The 15,314-nt window shown below is 42.6% G+C and overlaps 1 protein-coding gene across 1 annotated transcript; it reads right to left on the bottom strand.

The window, feature by feature from the left end:
* Positions 1 to 328: 328 nt before the first annotated feature.
* LOC129111941 (sodium/potassium-transporting ATPase subunit alpha-1) lies at positions 329 to 15,098 on the bottom strand. Its single transcript, XM_054624104.1, has 23 exons — positions 14,910 to 15,098; positions 14,387 to 14,494; positions 10,803 to 10,862; positions 9,321 to 9,422; positions 9,071 to 9,172; positions 8,873 to 8,986; positions 8,601 to 8,735; positions 8,228 to 8,345; positions 7,815 to 8,083; positions 7,414 to 7,722; positions 6,509 to 6,643; positions 6,071 to 6,263; positions 5,798 to 5,973; positions 5,573 to 5,709; positions 4,699 to 4,849; positions 4,399 to 4,567; positions 4,119 to 4,273; positions 3,902 to 4,025; positions 3,636 to 3,781; positions 3,378 to 3,508; positions 2,663 to 2,764; positions 1,797 to 1,888; positions 329 to 520 (listed from the first exon to the last, which is right to left on the bottom strand). Exons 1-23 carry the CDS (start codon positions 14,919 to 14,921, stop codon positions 492 to 494), a joined length of 3,069 nt encoding a protein of 1,022 aa, XP_054480079.1. The 5' UTR covers positions 14,922 to 15,098; the 3' UTR covers positions 329 to 491.
* Between the last annotated feature and the right edge of the window lie 216 nt (positions 15,099 to 15,314).

Genomic DNA, 15,314 nt, shown 5'->3' with positions numbered 1-15,314 from the left:
TTTTTATATTGTGTTTGAGCTGCTTTAAAAACATATAAACCAGCTCATTCCCTTTGCGAGGTGTGAAGGACTATCTCTCTCTCTTTATCATAATTGTTTTATTCTAAATGTATGGCCCCCTCTTTGAAACGAGTGCAGAACTGAAGTTTAGGAACTGTTGATGTGGATAATCCCACCACATGGGTCAGCGGACCTGACTCACTGGTACATATCTATTGAACCTTGAAACAACATCCTGCATCAAATCCCCGAAAAGCTGTTTTTAGCCTCCGTGTGTCGGAGAAGCAACAACAGAGGTGTGAGCAAAAAAAAACAAAAAAATTCGAACTAGCGTCAATGTACAACAGTACAGAAATGTTTATTGTGAATGACATATACATCAAAATATTCTTATTTCATCCATGCTTCGTGTTTTCGAGGGTCTGACTGACATATCAGACAAATATGTAACATGGCAGTAAATAACGATGAAACACTGACTGTGTGTCGACTCAGTAGTATGTCTCCTGCTCCACCCAACCTAGAAAAAAACACAGAAGAGACAGAATTAGGGACAGAGTTTCTGGGAATGTTTCACCTCACATTCTGGATATAAATTCCCCTCGTTGTCTTTCACAGACAAATCAACAGAAGTGGGATTTTGTGGATCTCTGTGACGTTGACTTTGCACTCAGGCTGCAGGATGATGTCACCCCTCGTGTTGACTGACAGCGATTCAGAGAAATAAATCTGGATCTGGGAGCGTGAGCGCGACACCTCAGAGCGGGGACTTTCTGATGATACCATTAAGAGATGTGTCCTCGAGGGACATGGGGGTTGCTCATGCTGATGATGTCACCCTTGAGGCCTCACATGTGACTACATATGACTATATGAGCTCAAACAGCACGATGAACTGTAGTTTGGGTTGCATCATTGAATGTGTGCACAATAACACAACTCTGTAGTAGCAGTCAGTGTGGATGCTAGTGTTGAGTCTACTTTGTCAGACCACACTGAGCCCAAGGCCACATTTTATTTTTAGGCCTGAAACACTATGAAGACTTGTTTTTCACAGAAGGGTAAAAATCACTGGGCTGGAATCATGTTTTCCACTTTTGAGTAAAACTGTAAAACTTAATTTAGCACAGGTTTAAATATAATCTGGAGGACAGTTAGCTTTGGGCCATGTTTACAGTGGAAACACCTTGTTTCTTTAGACTGTTTGAGTAACCTCAAATCTATCCTAAAAATGTAGACTGTGTCAGTTTGACTTGTTTTGTTTCCTGTTTGGTTGTAGCATATTATTCACTGTGGATGGGCAACGGCATGTTCACTGATCTGTGCGGTGGGGCTCAGATGCAGCAGACCCACATTCTCCCACAAACACAGCTGCATCGGAGCCAGCCCTGCATGCAGGTTCTGCTCAGCTCCGTGGGTGGAGCGAGGCCTTAACAATGGCAGGGTTGAGGGTTTAAATCCCACTGGGCCATCTGGCACAGTTCACTGGTCTGTGTGGAGGTGCAGTTGTGGCAGGAATAACAGACACATGCACACACAGAAATGGACACAGGGGCATCTTCAGAGCTAATGCTAAAAGCTATGTTGTTCACTAACCTGACAATTCATCATTCACTACACACCTGCTTCTGATCTCTGTGTTACACATCACAGTGACTGACAATACAGAAGGTTTCCACATCAGGAGTGGAGGAATGGTAATCAATCCCATCCTCATCCTACATTCCCCTCCAAATACAGATAAAAGAGGCAAACGTGTGTAACACAAAAAAAGAAAAGTAAAGTTAAGGTCTTACCGCCTGGGTTGCGTCTGAGGATATATCTTCTGCCTTCATCGTACAGGAAGATGAGGAGGGAGTATGGGAAGGCACAGAACCACCAACATGGCCTAAGGTGGGACACAGACACAAAGGTTTGATGTTTAGTTGACTAATTATTTACTGTAAATCTCTGTACATCTTGGTCTTTATTTAACAATACATTTCCATATCATATCTGAATATAAGTTGAGAGAGCGAGAGAGAGAGATCCTCAGAAGGAAAGACAAGAGAACAAATAAAATCACAGAAGGCAGATGAGACAGAAATACAGAGAAAAAGACACAAGAGTCTCAGACAGACAGACGCGGAAAAGATGAAAAGGTGGGGAGGGAGAAAGGAGAGTAGAGGAACAGGCAGAACAATAATGAGGAGAAGACAAGACGAGGAGACAAGGAGACTTCAGCTAATGAGCCTGTCTGGTTTCTCTTTTTCTCTGGTGGGTAAAGAATCTCATTAGTACAGAAGCTCTTCTGCTTCATTCTGCCTCTGAAGTAGAAATCACCAGTGACACTAGTTAAAATCCACAAAATTTTAAAAACATAATAAAGATAAAACAGAACTTCTTCATCTGGGAATACAAGGTAAAACCATGTCACAGCACTGGCTGCATTAGTTGACAAGAGGCTTCTGGGATATGCAGTGAATGGCAGTAGATTAACAGAAAATGGGATTTCATGGATTAACATTTTAATTGGGATAAACTTAATGCATATTGTGCTCATAGAATCTGCCTGCATACATGTAAAAGGAAAATTTGTTGTAATTTGTGTACATTCAATAGCCTGCCTGAGTGAGAAATCATAGTGAGAGTATATAATTGTCTGTGTGCATGGTTCACTCACTTAAGAGGGTACATTCTGAGGGCAATGTCCATGCCAGGACAATAAGACAGGAAAGCAGCCAGAGCTGTCTCCTCGAACAGTCCAAAGATCAGGATACGGTTCCTGTGGAAGCAGAGAGTCGGCACAGTTAGAACATTTTATACTTTTATTAACCTAAATGAGTCTGTACTAACTCTTGAAGCTATAAAGATATAAAATAATAATAATTATACTCTAAGAATTCACTCTCAGATCACTCTTTTTATTCACTGGCCCTGGTTTGGGGGGAGGTACTTTCTGAAAGTAGAGAAACTTTCAGGGGTGACCATCACTGATTGGTAAAACACACAATCAGTGATGGTGTCGCTTCCTACATTCGTGCAGAACCTCATCAATCATAACGAGGAAGTACTCTTATCAATTTAGGGACAATTTAAGACCAATATGTGACAAGGGGAGAGCATTTCTCTTACATTTCCTGACTCATTTCAAAACAGTAGAGAAAAAAAAATAGAGCAGATACGTTCTAAAGCACAAATAAATACCCAACAAACACTAAACAGATGATGTTCAGTGGAGAAAGGCGCTCTTAGTTTCGTATTCCTCCGCTGCATTTAATTCATTACAAAGTGCATCATTCTTTGACAAGTAGTCCTGGGACTGCGGAAGTGCTGCTTGGATTTATCATGTGGGAAAATACAAGTTGGGAAGTCCCTGTGTCTGTTTGTGTACGTACTTCATTCCTTGTTGCAGGATGGAGTTCCTCCTGGTCTTACAGATGATCAGATCGGCCCACTGGACGACCACAATACTGGCGAAGAAAGCTGTGTGACATGTGAACTCTACGATCTTTCTGCGCTCGTATGTCTGGTGGATAGAAAATCAGAAAAAGATTATTCCTCTTCTGTTCTTCCCTTAAAACATTTGAATGAACATTCATTTTTGGCTTGACATGGCAGACCAAAGCATTATTAAAAACATGAGCATTACTCACCCACTGCTGTCCGTAGCTGTCTTCCAGGTCATTTACCATCTTGTCGTCCCACAGCATTCTGATACCCAGCAGGTCGATGGGGAGGAAACCGTTTTCAGCCAGGATCACAAAGTATGTGAAGAACCCAGCTGTGGCCTGCATCATACCTAACAGAGAAGAAGAACTTTGATGGGTCTGTTTTAGACGGAGCGTTGCCTTTCGACAGGACTGGAAGGGTTCAACAATTAAGAAAAAAGCATCAAATAACAACAATCGTTCATGCTTACCGATCTGTCCGTAGGCTATACTAATGAGCCTTTCATTCACCAGCTTGTCTGTTTTGGGGTTTCTGGGCTGTCTCTTCATGATGTCGCTCTCAGCTTCTTCATAAGCCAGAGAGATGGCAGGGACCTGGGAGACAACAAGTAAATAAAAAATATGTCAGTTAAGTATTGTCATTTTCTTGAAGTGTGACAGTGTCAATGTCAGTGTCAGAGAGCTCACCATGTCAGTTCCCAGGTCAATACAGAGGATGGTGACGGTTCCCAGGGGCAGAGGGATGTTGGCGATGATGAAGAGGAGGAAGGGGGAGATCTCAGGGATGTTACTGGTCAGAGTGTAGGCGATGGACTTCTTCAAGTTGTCAAAGATCAGACGACCTGATAAAGAAATATAGAAAATTAATATTGCAAGGAAAAATCCAGCGGTTGCACTGCTGTTTTTTCTGCAGTCAGTATTTCCACATTTCTGCGGGTACAATAAAGCCTGGGTGTTTTAGTCTTACCTTCTTCCACTCCGGTAACAATGGAGGCGAAGTTGTCGTCCAGCAGGATCATGTCAGCGGCCTGCTTGGAGACGTCAGATCCAGCGATGCCCATAGCGACACCGATGTCAGCCTTCTTCAGAGCAGGAGAGTCGTTCACACCATCACCTGTCACGGCCACAATGGCTCCCTGCAGAGACAAGAAAGAAGACTTAAGCAAACAGACAACAAAAAAAAATCAAGGACAACAAGACATTTCTTAAAGCTTTTAATCCCAAATTTGTGTCAGTGTTTGTTTCTTAAATGTTCCGTGACGCTCACCTGTCTCTGGCAACCTTCCACAATGATGAGTTTCTGCTGAGGGGAGGTTCTGGCGAAGACGATTTCAGTGTGGTACTTCAGCACATCGTCAAGCAGCTCTGCGGTCATTTCTTTCAGCTCACCACCGTGGACAACACAGGCCTTGGCATCCCTGGGGAGGAAATCACAGCAGCATTAGGACAACTTTTTCAAATCTCACATCCTGTTTCTGAGAGCAGAACTAAGGATGGGGTATTTTCAGGGAAAATGAACAGATAAAATCATGGTGAAACAGGAAATTCCTTTAGAAAACAGGCAGCGTTGGCCTCGCCCCCTTGAATAAAATAATGGCATCATTAGCAAAAAGCTACACATCGTGCTAAAACAACAGACCTTCACTTCAGACGATGAACACTTTTATCACATGTTATCAGTCCCATGGTACAGGATAGTGTGATTTACCCAGAAAACACTACATTATACATTTGTTTTGTATATTTTTATACTTTTATTGTCAGTTTTTCAATTTTATTTGTGTTTCTTGACTGTTTCAGTACTACGTTTTTATTACTCCTCGTGCATTTTCCTGCATTAGGATTCTGCCCAGGATGATTTTTGTGAAGTTTGTGTTTAGGGACCGTTTTCTTGCAGCGTGACTGTGATCTGAACTGACTAAACTTGCTGATGAAGAAAAGCAAAGCGGCTCGTGTAGATTTATTTGTCTGCAGTGAATAGAAGGCAAAATCATTTATGTCTGAGAGGAATGCAGGGTGTTGATAGCCAAGGCTGATTTAATTGTTTGCTCTATTAGTGCAAGTTTAGAAGGTACATTTCATATAGTTCCTGCTATATAGATGAAAATCATAAAGATTTTTTTTAATTCTAGTGTACTAACCTGGGGTTAACCTCTGAGACTGGAACATTCAGGCGGGCAGCAATGTCTTCAACTGTCTCGTTTCCTTCAGAGATGATACCCACACCCTTAGCAATAGCCTTGGCTGTGATTGGGTGGTCACCTGTCACCATGATAACCTGAGGGAGACGACACGTATTAACACAGAACGTAATGATCGTTGTGGTTTTTAAATGCTACATACATGAGAAGACGACAGTTACACACCTTGATTCCGGCGCTCCTGCATTTGCCGACGGCGTCGGGCACAGCAGCACGGGGAGGGTCGATCATGGACATGAGGCCGATGAAGCACAGGTTCTCAGTGGGGAAGTTCACCTCCTCAGTGTCATAAGCAAAGCCTTCTGGGAACTGGTCATCAGGCAGGTTGAAGTGGCAGAAACCTGAATGAGACAGGAAGAAAATGATTCACATGTTACTTTTTGTCCACCAACATTATATAGACTAAAGGATGTAATTTAGAATGGAGCTGTGTCGTACCCAGCACTCTCTCTCCGAGTCCTCCCAGCTCAACGTATGCGTTCTGGAAAGCGTCTTTCATCTCGTCATCCAGAGGCTGCTCTTTGCCCTGCAACATGATGGTGGAGCAGCGGTCCAAAATCCTCTCTGGGGCGCCCTTCATCACCAGCAGTTGCTTGGTCTCTCCGGGAGTTGTATTCTTGTGGACAGAAAGCTGCGGGACAAGAGGAAGCCTGGATTTTAAATCTCAAACTATGCTGGAACTCATTCATGAAAAACTGGTTGATGGTGACATGAAAGAACCCCACCACTAGAGGGCGTATATCAACATTTCCCTCCGATGGCATTACAAGTATAGTCTAACAACAGGTTTTTCAAAGTTTTGGGGGATTGAAACTGCATCACTTCACCTGCATCGACAGGTTGAACACATTTAGAGAAACTCTGTATGTTGCTTACCTGATATTTGTTGGTGGAGTTGAAAGGGATCTCGGCAACCTTGTCGTACTTGTCTCTCATGAGGCCAACGGATCCACAGCACAGCTCAATACACTTGAGCAAGGCAGCTTCTGAGGCGTCACCGGCTACGTCTCTCTGTGGATTCAAGCAAATGACAAAGAGTTGGTTCATACGGATCATTTACAGTATATTGTACATAAAATCTGATATAACAGAGATACAAAAATGTTTCATACACTTTTTGCTAAAAGACAAGATATGTGTTTCTGATTTCCATAGTACTATTTATATAATATGTACAGTTTTCCAAGGGTTTATAAAACTATAACTATGTGTAGAAGAACAGAGCGGGTGGTTGAAACAGATGAATTCAGACCATCTTAAATTGCGATGATTCATTCCATAAAAAGACAAAACTATGCAGTCTGAGAAAGAAATACACTCGTCAGTACTCATTAAGGAATAAATCAATGGGGCTGTCTGGCTACCTCTCGCTATAGCTGCAGCTATATATTTCTGAAAGACCTTTAATTATGTTGAATGCTTTTTATAAAGATTTGTAGTTCAGTCTGGCTGCATTGTATTTCCAAAAAGTTTCTTGCCAAGTCATAATGCCAAGTCAACTCCCACATAGTCACTGTATCTTGGGACTTGTCTGGGTATCCAGTTCAACAAAATGTTTTAAAGGAGGAAAAATATTCTGTGAAGCGATGAGGGGAAATTCCGCTCTGTGCTTGTTTACAAGAGATGGTGTTACACCAAAAGCAAGTGATATCCTTCTCCTCTGGGGAGTTATTTAGACTATTTTGTGGTGATCAGAATGTGAGAACTAGAGCATATGTTTAGTGTTTGGTAATCAGAAGAGTTAAGAGGAAGATATTTGTTGAAGGTAATAAGCTACTGACCTTCAGGATGGGGACGTTGGACTGCTCTGCCAGGAAGACGGCGCGGTTACAGAGTCCGGCGATTCTGGACAGGGCGTTCCAGGTGGCGGAGCTCTTGTCGAAGGATGCGCCGCTCTGGTTCTCTGTGGTGTCGGCCTCGTGGATCTGGTTGTCGAACCACATGTGGGCCACGGTCATCCTGTTCTGGGTCAGGGTGCCGGTCTTGTCGGAGCAGATGGTGGAGGTGGAGCCGAGGGTCTCCACGGCTTCCAAGTTCTTCACCAGGCAGTTCTTCTTCGCCATACGCTTAGCAGTCAGGGTCAGACACACCTGGAGACGGGAATCAAGGGTTTATAACTGAGGATCTACAGTCTTTGAATCTATTGATAATGACACACAGGCAGAAATGCTGTAGAACTCACGGTGACTGTAGCGAGGAGACCTTCTGGCACGTTGGCCACGATGATACCGATGAGGAAGATGACGGCCTCCAGCCAGCCATACCCAAGGATGAGAGAGAGGACGAAGAAGGAAACACCCAGGAAGACGGCCACGCCGGTGATGATGTGAATGAAATGCTCGATCTCCTTGGCGATGGGAGTTTTGCCGCCATCCAGACTGGATGCCAGGGTGGCGATACGACCCATGACGGTGTGGTCTCCGGTGTTGATGACGACTCCTCTGGCGGTACCTGGAGAGAGCAACACGTTGTCTCCATAAATAGCTCTTTCATAACTTTCATTTTCTTTTAACTTGAACTTCACTTAAATCAAAATACACAATTAATATCGATCCAGTTTTTTCCTTGTTGTCTGCTGTTTGTTAGTTTTTTTACCTTCAACACAGTTGGTGGAGAAGAAAGCAATGTTCCTGGTTTCCAGCGGGTTGTCGTTGGAGAAGTCAGGAGTACGAGTCTGAGGCTCGGATTCACCAGTTAGAGAGGAGTTGTCCACCTGAAGGAGTGATACGTAAAGCAAGAATTAAACACCAAAGATATCCAGAGAAGTGAGCGACATGGTGTCTACAGGACAATATAAAAAAAATGTTAAACCGCTTTAACCATGACAGACTGTATGGTGTGTGAGTAAATCATGTAAACCACTTCATCAATGAAAAACTATTAGAAAACATAAATATGTAATATCTTAAGTGCTGTTTCATGACCACTGCTCCGTAAGTGAGATAAAAAAACTATTTGAGGCACTGACCTTGCACCCGCTAGCAGAGACGATTCGCAGATCAGCGGGGATCCGGTCTCCACCTTTCACCTCCACCAAATCTCCGACCACAACCTCCTCAGCGTTGATGCTCTTCTTCTCGCCGTCACGGAGCACCAGGGCTTGCTACAAGAACAAAAATGAAATATATGTTTTCAGGGCAATTCCTAACAGAACCATACACAATCTTAGTCCCAGTAGTAAGAGATTGTGCATCATTTGTTACTGTCTGGATTGTAGTAAGTAAGTCAAGAGAAACTCACCTGTGGGACCAGGTTCTTGAAGGAGTCCATGATCTTGGAGCTCTTGGCCTCTTGGTAGTAGGAGAAGCAGCCAGTGATGATGACGACAGCAGAAAGCACCACACCCAGGTACAACTACAGTAGGAGAGAAAAGACTGTTAGTCAGATCATCTTTGGGGGTATTAACTTGTTATCACACACTATCAAAGATCCCCTTACATTATCGTTGGCCGGTTCATCTTCTGAGGCCGCCTGGATACCGTAAGCCAGGAAGCAGAGGATGGCACCAATCCACAGCAGCATGGAGAAACCACCAAACAGCTGGAAAACACCATAAAACAACATGTAAGTTTCAAGACTTTGCTGGTTTTGCCGTCTGCAAAGAGTCAATTTGCATTTCTAAGATTTGAATGTGCAAAACAGGATTCTGTGGCACTCCTGACTGATAACTGCAGGATGTGGCTTTTACCTGTTTACAGAACTTGACCCATTCAGGTGTTGTGGGAGGAGGCGTGAGGGCGTTAGGTCCATCTCTGGCCAGGATCTCTTTTGCTCTGGAGTTGGAAAGACCCTAAAAAGAGACATAAAAAACTGGTTTGACTAACTGACAGGCTGACAGAAAAAAGGGTTAGTGTGTGTGGTTATGTCACTGAAAACTAAGAGAAATCTTAAAAGAAAGACCTGTGAGTCCTGTTTTTACTTTACGCCTTTGGGACAAGGACAAACTGTTTTCCTGCCAAACTGTTTTATTTGCTAAACAAATACACTGCTATTACTTGAGGAGGTGGTGGATTAAAGTTTGAAACAAAAACATCACGAACCACATTCACAGGAAGATCTCAGTAATCTTACAATTACTGCTTCCTCTTTGCACAAGTCTGTGTAATTAGACAGCAAAACTTGCAGTTAGCGCTCAATCACAGCCTGTGATATAGAAAGAGTGATAACAGAGTGAGAGGGAGACGAGACAATCAGGTTGTATCTTTGCTATCACTGAGCTGTGCGTACTTAAACAAGGCCAGTGTAACAAAAATAGGGTGAGGAACTAAAAGTAAAGTGTGACTGAAGGTCTCTTTGGACAGGGACCACAAGTCAGCAAGGTTGAAGTCATGTGACCCCGATGTAGTTTCTTTAAAGCCTATCATTAGTTTTCACTTCTGCTGATTGCATTCAGTATCATGCACTTGTTTTTGCCACAGAGCTTATTTCGTGCAGTAATCCAAATGTAAAAAATCCCATTGGCTTTAAGTCGAGGGAACCTGTGCGATGCTAACGTTCAGGTTGGCCTACAAAAATACGTCAACCCTGCAGCGCTCCATAAAACCGGTGTTCCTGCGTGAATGAAGTCTTTGTTTGGGGTCAAACTCAGACAGATCAGATTTCGGAGGATAATCAGCATCAGTCGAGCATTTGGCCGGTGTAGGGCTCTACTGGATTGTGTAATGGGATTCTGTGTGTGTGTGTCCTCAGCGTGATGAAGACCATGGTCCAAACATGAAAATTACATTTAGTGTATATTTTCCTGTACAATGTGACATTTATTGACTCTTTAAAAGGTTCAGTTCACTCAAATCACAACTTTTTCCTTCCTGCCTTTCGTGGTATCCAGCCATGCAGATAGTTTTGTCAGTGATTTCAGATGTACGTCTCGCTCTATGTCAACATTGTCCATTGTTTTGTGCTGGAGGCAGAAATCTCAAAACCATATCTGCATGAACAGACAATAACAATTGTGATTTGTTTGAACCGACCCTTTCAAATCATTTCCCCTACGTTAAGAGTTACTACTGCTACTTTGCACTTTTCTATCACACAAAATATCTACAAGTGAATGTATGTCTGTGCGTTTGACCTCAGTTCGTAGTGTGTAGATCTTCCCCTGGCCTCTGGCTTTATCTGCCTCCGTGGATCACACACACACTCAAAAACAAACACACACACAGGCACTTACCCTGGCTAGGTCGGTCCCATATTTTCTGTGGAGTTCATCCAAGGTTAACTTGTGATCATCCTATGGAAAGAGAGAGAAAGAGAGAGACTGAGAGACATTGCGTGGAACAAGCTGAAATCCCTGTCATTTTAAACCCGTAGATAGTATCTCCTTTGAGGATTAAAAACTGTCCTGTCATTTCCTTCAGAGGGACACAGGGAACATAAAGATGACAAGGCAAAATCTGATCAGGATTATGGACGCACGCCGGTCCATACAGTGCGAGGATTAGTCAGAGCGGACATTCGAGTAAAACTAGACTCTGCTGATGACTGAAAACTCGCAGCCAAACACAAGAACTAAGCCGTCATGAGCTCAGTTACGTACGGACTCATCCAAACAGTTTGCTGCGAGCAAACAGTCCACCTAAACACCCGACTGATACACTGGTGTTTGCTCCTGAGAGTATCGCTCATGTGTTGAACTCACCATCATCATTGGTGTCATAAAAATTAATTTGTTGGATAATTTGATCAGCAAAAGTGTTGTTTCAGCTAATTAATTGATCATTGAGTATTTAATTTAGTAAAAAAGGGTTCATCCTGTAGCAATCTGTTTATTTTTAAATGAAAGAGCCGAGGGAAAAATGTAAATTACAACAGATCTTCAAATGAACAACCAGAGAATGTTGCACAATCCTGTGCCTACGCTGTTTGTTGAATAACGCCTACAGCGAGTGAATGAATAGAGATTCGTACAGCGTAATTTGAATGATCTGCAATAATATCTGACTCCCACCTTTCATTTTTTGTCATACTGTGATACAGCAAAGTTTAGTGGTCTTTATACAAAATGCAGGAGAGTGAAACATCCCCCAGTAAAGATGCCCACGCTGGTTTACTCACATATGTGACAAATTGTTGTGATTGAAATCGTGCTGCATTTTCCATTTCAGTATGGCTTTAATAGTTTTTTCCCCTCAGCGACTACTTTTCCATGACAAAAAAGCTGCACAGCTTGCTGCGTCTGGAAATATATATTATATACATGGAAAGAATTTAATGTGTTTATATGAGTTACCGTTGACATGATTTATGAATTACAGTTGTTTAAAATCAGACTTTAATTAGATGATGCTCAATAAAGGTACATTTCCTGTTATAAATGGCTCATTTGTTCTCAGCTTCTGCTCGTCCAGAGTGAATGAATGAATGAATGAATGAATGAATGAATGAAGCATCAGTTCACACCACTCAGTGTGTCCCATTGTATTACGTAAGAACAAGCTACCTTTTAAAGTTTACATTTTTACATCCACTGCCTGGTGTAAATGTTCCGAGTAATATTATACATTTATGTTATTACATCTGTACACAATTGTGTAGTCCTATACGGGTAACGAATGAGTCTCTTTACATTCACACTCCTAACGGCTGGAGGAGAAAATGGGCGCAATTGCCACCGTTTTGCATTATAATAAGCCTGCAAAGTGCTCCAAACCAAATGTGCCATGGATGATGTGTTTTCACTTGGACCGGACTACTCCTGCGTCTGTTGACCGTTTGTCAGCACTTCTTTTGAAGCCAGTGGAGGAAATGACTTCACTAGCTTTGATACTGGGGCTCGTAAACACACACACATATTTGGATGAAGATTGAATGGCCAAACACACACGCCTTGACTGCTTTCTTCTGGACACCACTGATGTTGAACTCAAATTGCACATGATTCTATATTTGGCATAGTCTGTTGGACTTTGTCACATTTTATCAAATCACTGGCTGCTTTATGTTGCTATGGGGATATTCCGCTGGACTTTGAAGCCTCAGTTAATTGCATGATGGTGCAATAATGATTAACATGTCAGCTTCATGGGCTATATAGACCCACACCTTCATACTTATTACTGTTTTACTGCTTCCAAATATGCTATAATGCTTTAACCGTGGTGCAAATCTGAAACCTGAGGATCATCAATGATCTGTTGCCCTTTTAATGTTCCCGAGGTCAAACCTTCTGAAGAAATAATTGGTGTTAAACAGTTGGGAGACACACTAAAGACACCGCCTGCTGTTAATTGCAGTAAATGATATGCTAACTTAGGGAGGTTATGGCATGCTGGCGATACCGTTGCTATGGCATTGAGATGTCCTTCAGCGGCGGCAGACTTTGAGATCTAGTTAAGATGTTCCGAGGATAATAATCATTAATATCTCACCTAGATGGGAAATTTATTACCTAATAACCTACAGTACGCTGTGACCTGGTGAGTGACATTGGGCAGAGACGGTTGCAGAAAAATCAGCAGTAATCAAATAATGAATTATAAAACTGGCAATCGATGGCAACAAGCCATCGATTCATATAATTGTAGTTTTTTGAAAAGCAACTTCACTTCAGCAATAAACTGACAGCATCAATCAACCTTCACTCAGTGACCTTGTGAATGTCAAAGAGCAGTGAACATCTAGAATACGGAAAAATTACAGAAAATGATTATTATGTTATTGTCAAATCATTAGCGGGGCATTTAAACATGTTCACTTGTATCTACATCGGGCTTTGAGATGAACATGAGACCTGAATCTGCCTCGGTGTGAACTGACCTTGAGAAGGACACCATTCTACGGCACAAGAGACTCTTTGTCTTGAACAAGACGTTAAGGGTAGTCGTTGACAACCAGACAAAAAGAACAGCTTTAAGAAAAGCTAAATACTCTAAGTTATAGATGAAACCTTAACACGTTTAATATAAGTAAATATTAACATCTACAGTGGGGGGTATGATATCAATCATTCGCTCTTCCTATTTATTGGGGATAAACCTAATGGAGGAAGGCCTCGCTGACCTTGGGAAATGACCTTCACCAGCTACAGATACAGACAGCGAGAAAAAAAGCTGACATGAGTGGAAATTGGACAACTGTTACACAGGAAACCCATCTCAACCTCTATGCAACTCTAGAGGAGACGAGTGCAGTTTCGTATCTGCACGGTTGTGGTTGAGATAAAAATTAATGGCACATGATCTGAGCGTGTGAAAGGGAGTTAGAAGCAGATTAATATATGTTTACTGCCTGCAGCCAAAGGACTAGTTCATATGTTTTGAGAAACTGAAAACAATAATGACAACAGAGCCTGTGACCCGACATTTGAGCGTTAAACTAATCTAGATAAGCATGACTGGGAAGTTAAGTATAGTTGTGAACCCCTTAATAACATGTGACAGCACATGCAGGCGTGTAAGTAGCAATCTTTATGAAATACGGGGCAGACAGCTACATCTCATGTGACCAGCCGTGAGGTCAAAGCAGAGGTTTGTCTCAGCCGTGACTGTATCGCGGCTGTGACCGATGGCAGTGACTTACAGTGGCCGAGAGTGTTAACATTGCCTGAATAAGGCTGTCATTAAGCATGAGGCAAACAATGTGTGCGAGAAAACAATGGTTGTTAAGTTCAACAAGGTCAACGCCTGTTCCTCTCAGCTTGATTTGAGTTTGACTTTGCAATAACCAACACTTTTAAAAAGTAAAATATTGCATTACGGAGACAGTACTTTTACAGAGACAATTACAGAGTGTTTTAACATGTATTTGGGTACTTACCAGGTCAACTTCTTTCTTCAGTTCCTCCATATCCCTCTCCCCTTTGGCTTTCTTCCCTTTCTTGCCCCCTTCATCTGAGGCCGCCAATTTGTACTCATCTTTCCCTCTCTGGATTGAAGAAAGTGAGACAGAGTAAGCTGCTGAACAAGAACGAGCACATGTGGGAAGTCTGCTCTCGAGCTTCCTCTTAAGTTGCCAGAGCGCGGAGCAGTGTCAACTTTGCTGTTCAAACATGCTGTAAAACGTGTGTTAATCATTGTCAGAAGGATTGTGAATGACTCTCATAAATATCTCCAATTTAAAAAAAGTTTGTTCCTTAAAACTGTGAACAAAAAAGCTGAACACATGCACAGTAGATTTCGAAACTAAGGTACAAAGTACTTCAGGCAATTCACAACTGTCAAGCTCAAGCAATAACGTGACAAAGTCTTGAGCTCAGAACTGAAAGCATTAGCAGCTTAACCTTAACCTAAAGACTCTTAAAAAACTAGTCCAAAACATGTGACAAAGCTCCAATACTTACTCCCAGCCCCATGGTTGCAATGCCGTCTGAGAACACTCAATCCAATTGTCTTTTTAAATTGCAACTTTCCTACTCCGCCTCTCTCTCTCTCTCTCACTCTCTCTCTCTCTGCCCTGTTGCGTCCTGTGTCTTCCGCACTCTCCAGAGCAGAGAAGATAAGTTGCCTTGCGTTAGCATACCTTTATACCCACAGCTGGCTCACCTGCCCTCAGAGGAGGAGCTCGGGGGGGGGGGGGGGGGAGAAGGGGGTTGGGAAGGGGTAAAACTGGACAGGTGAGTAGAAGTGTGGTGAAGGGAGGGGGTGTTACTGGTAAAGGGAGGCAGTGGTGGAGGAGGACTACAGGAGAAAGGGGAGGGCTAAATCTTGCTCAACTTCCCTGTTTTGTTCTCACCGCTTCCGTTCCT

The sequence above is a fragment of the Anoplopoma fimbria genome, chromosome 22, assembly GCF_027596085.1.
Source record: "Anoplopoma fimbria isolate UVic2021 breed Golden Eagle Sablefish chromosome 22, Afim_UVic_2022, whole genome shotgun sequence".
Taxonomy (NCBI): Eukaryota; Metazoa; Chordata; class Actinopteri; order Perciformes; family Anoplopomatidae; genus Anoplopoma; species Anoplopoma fimbria.
The sequence above is the reverse complement of the archived record's forward strand: the minus strand, read 5'-3'. Positions and strand labels throughout refer to the sequence as shown.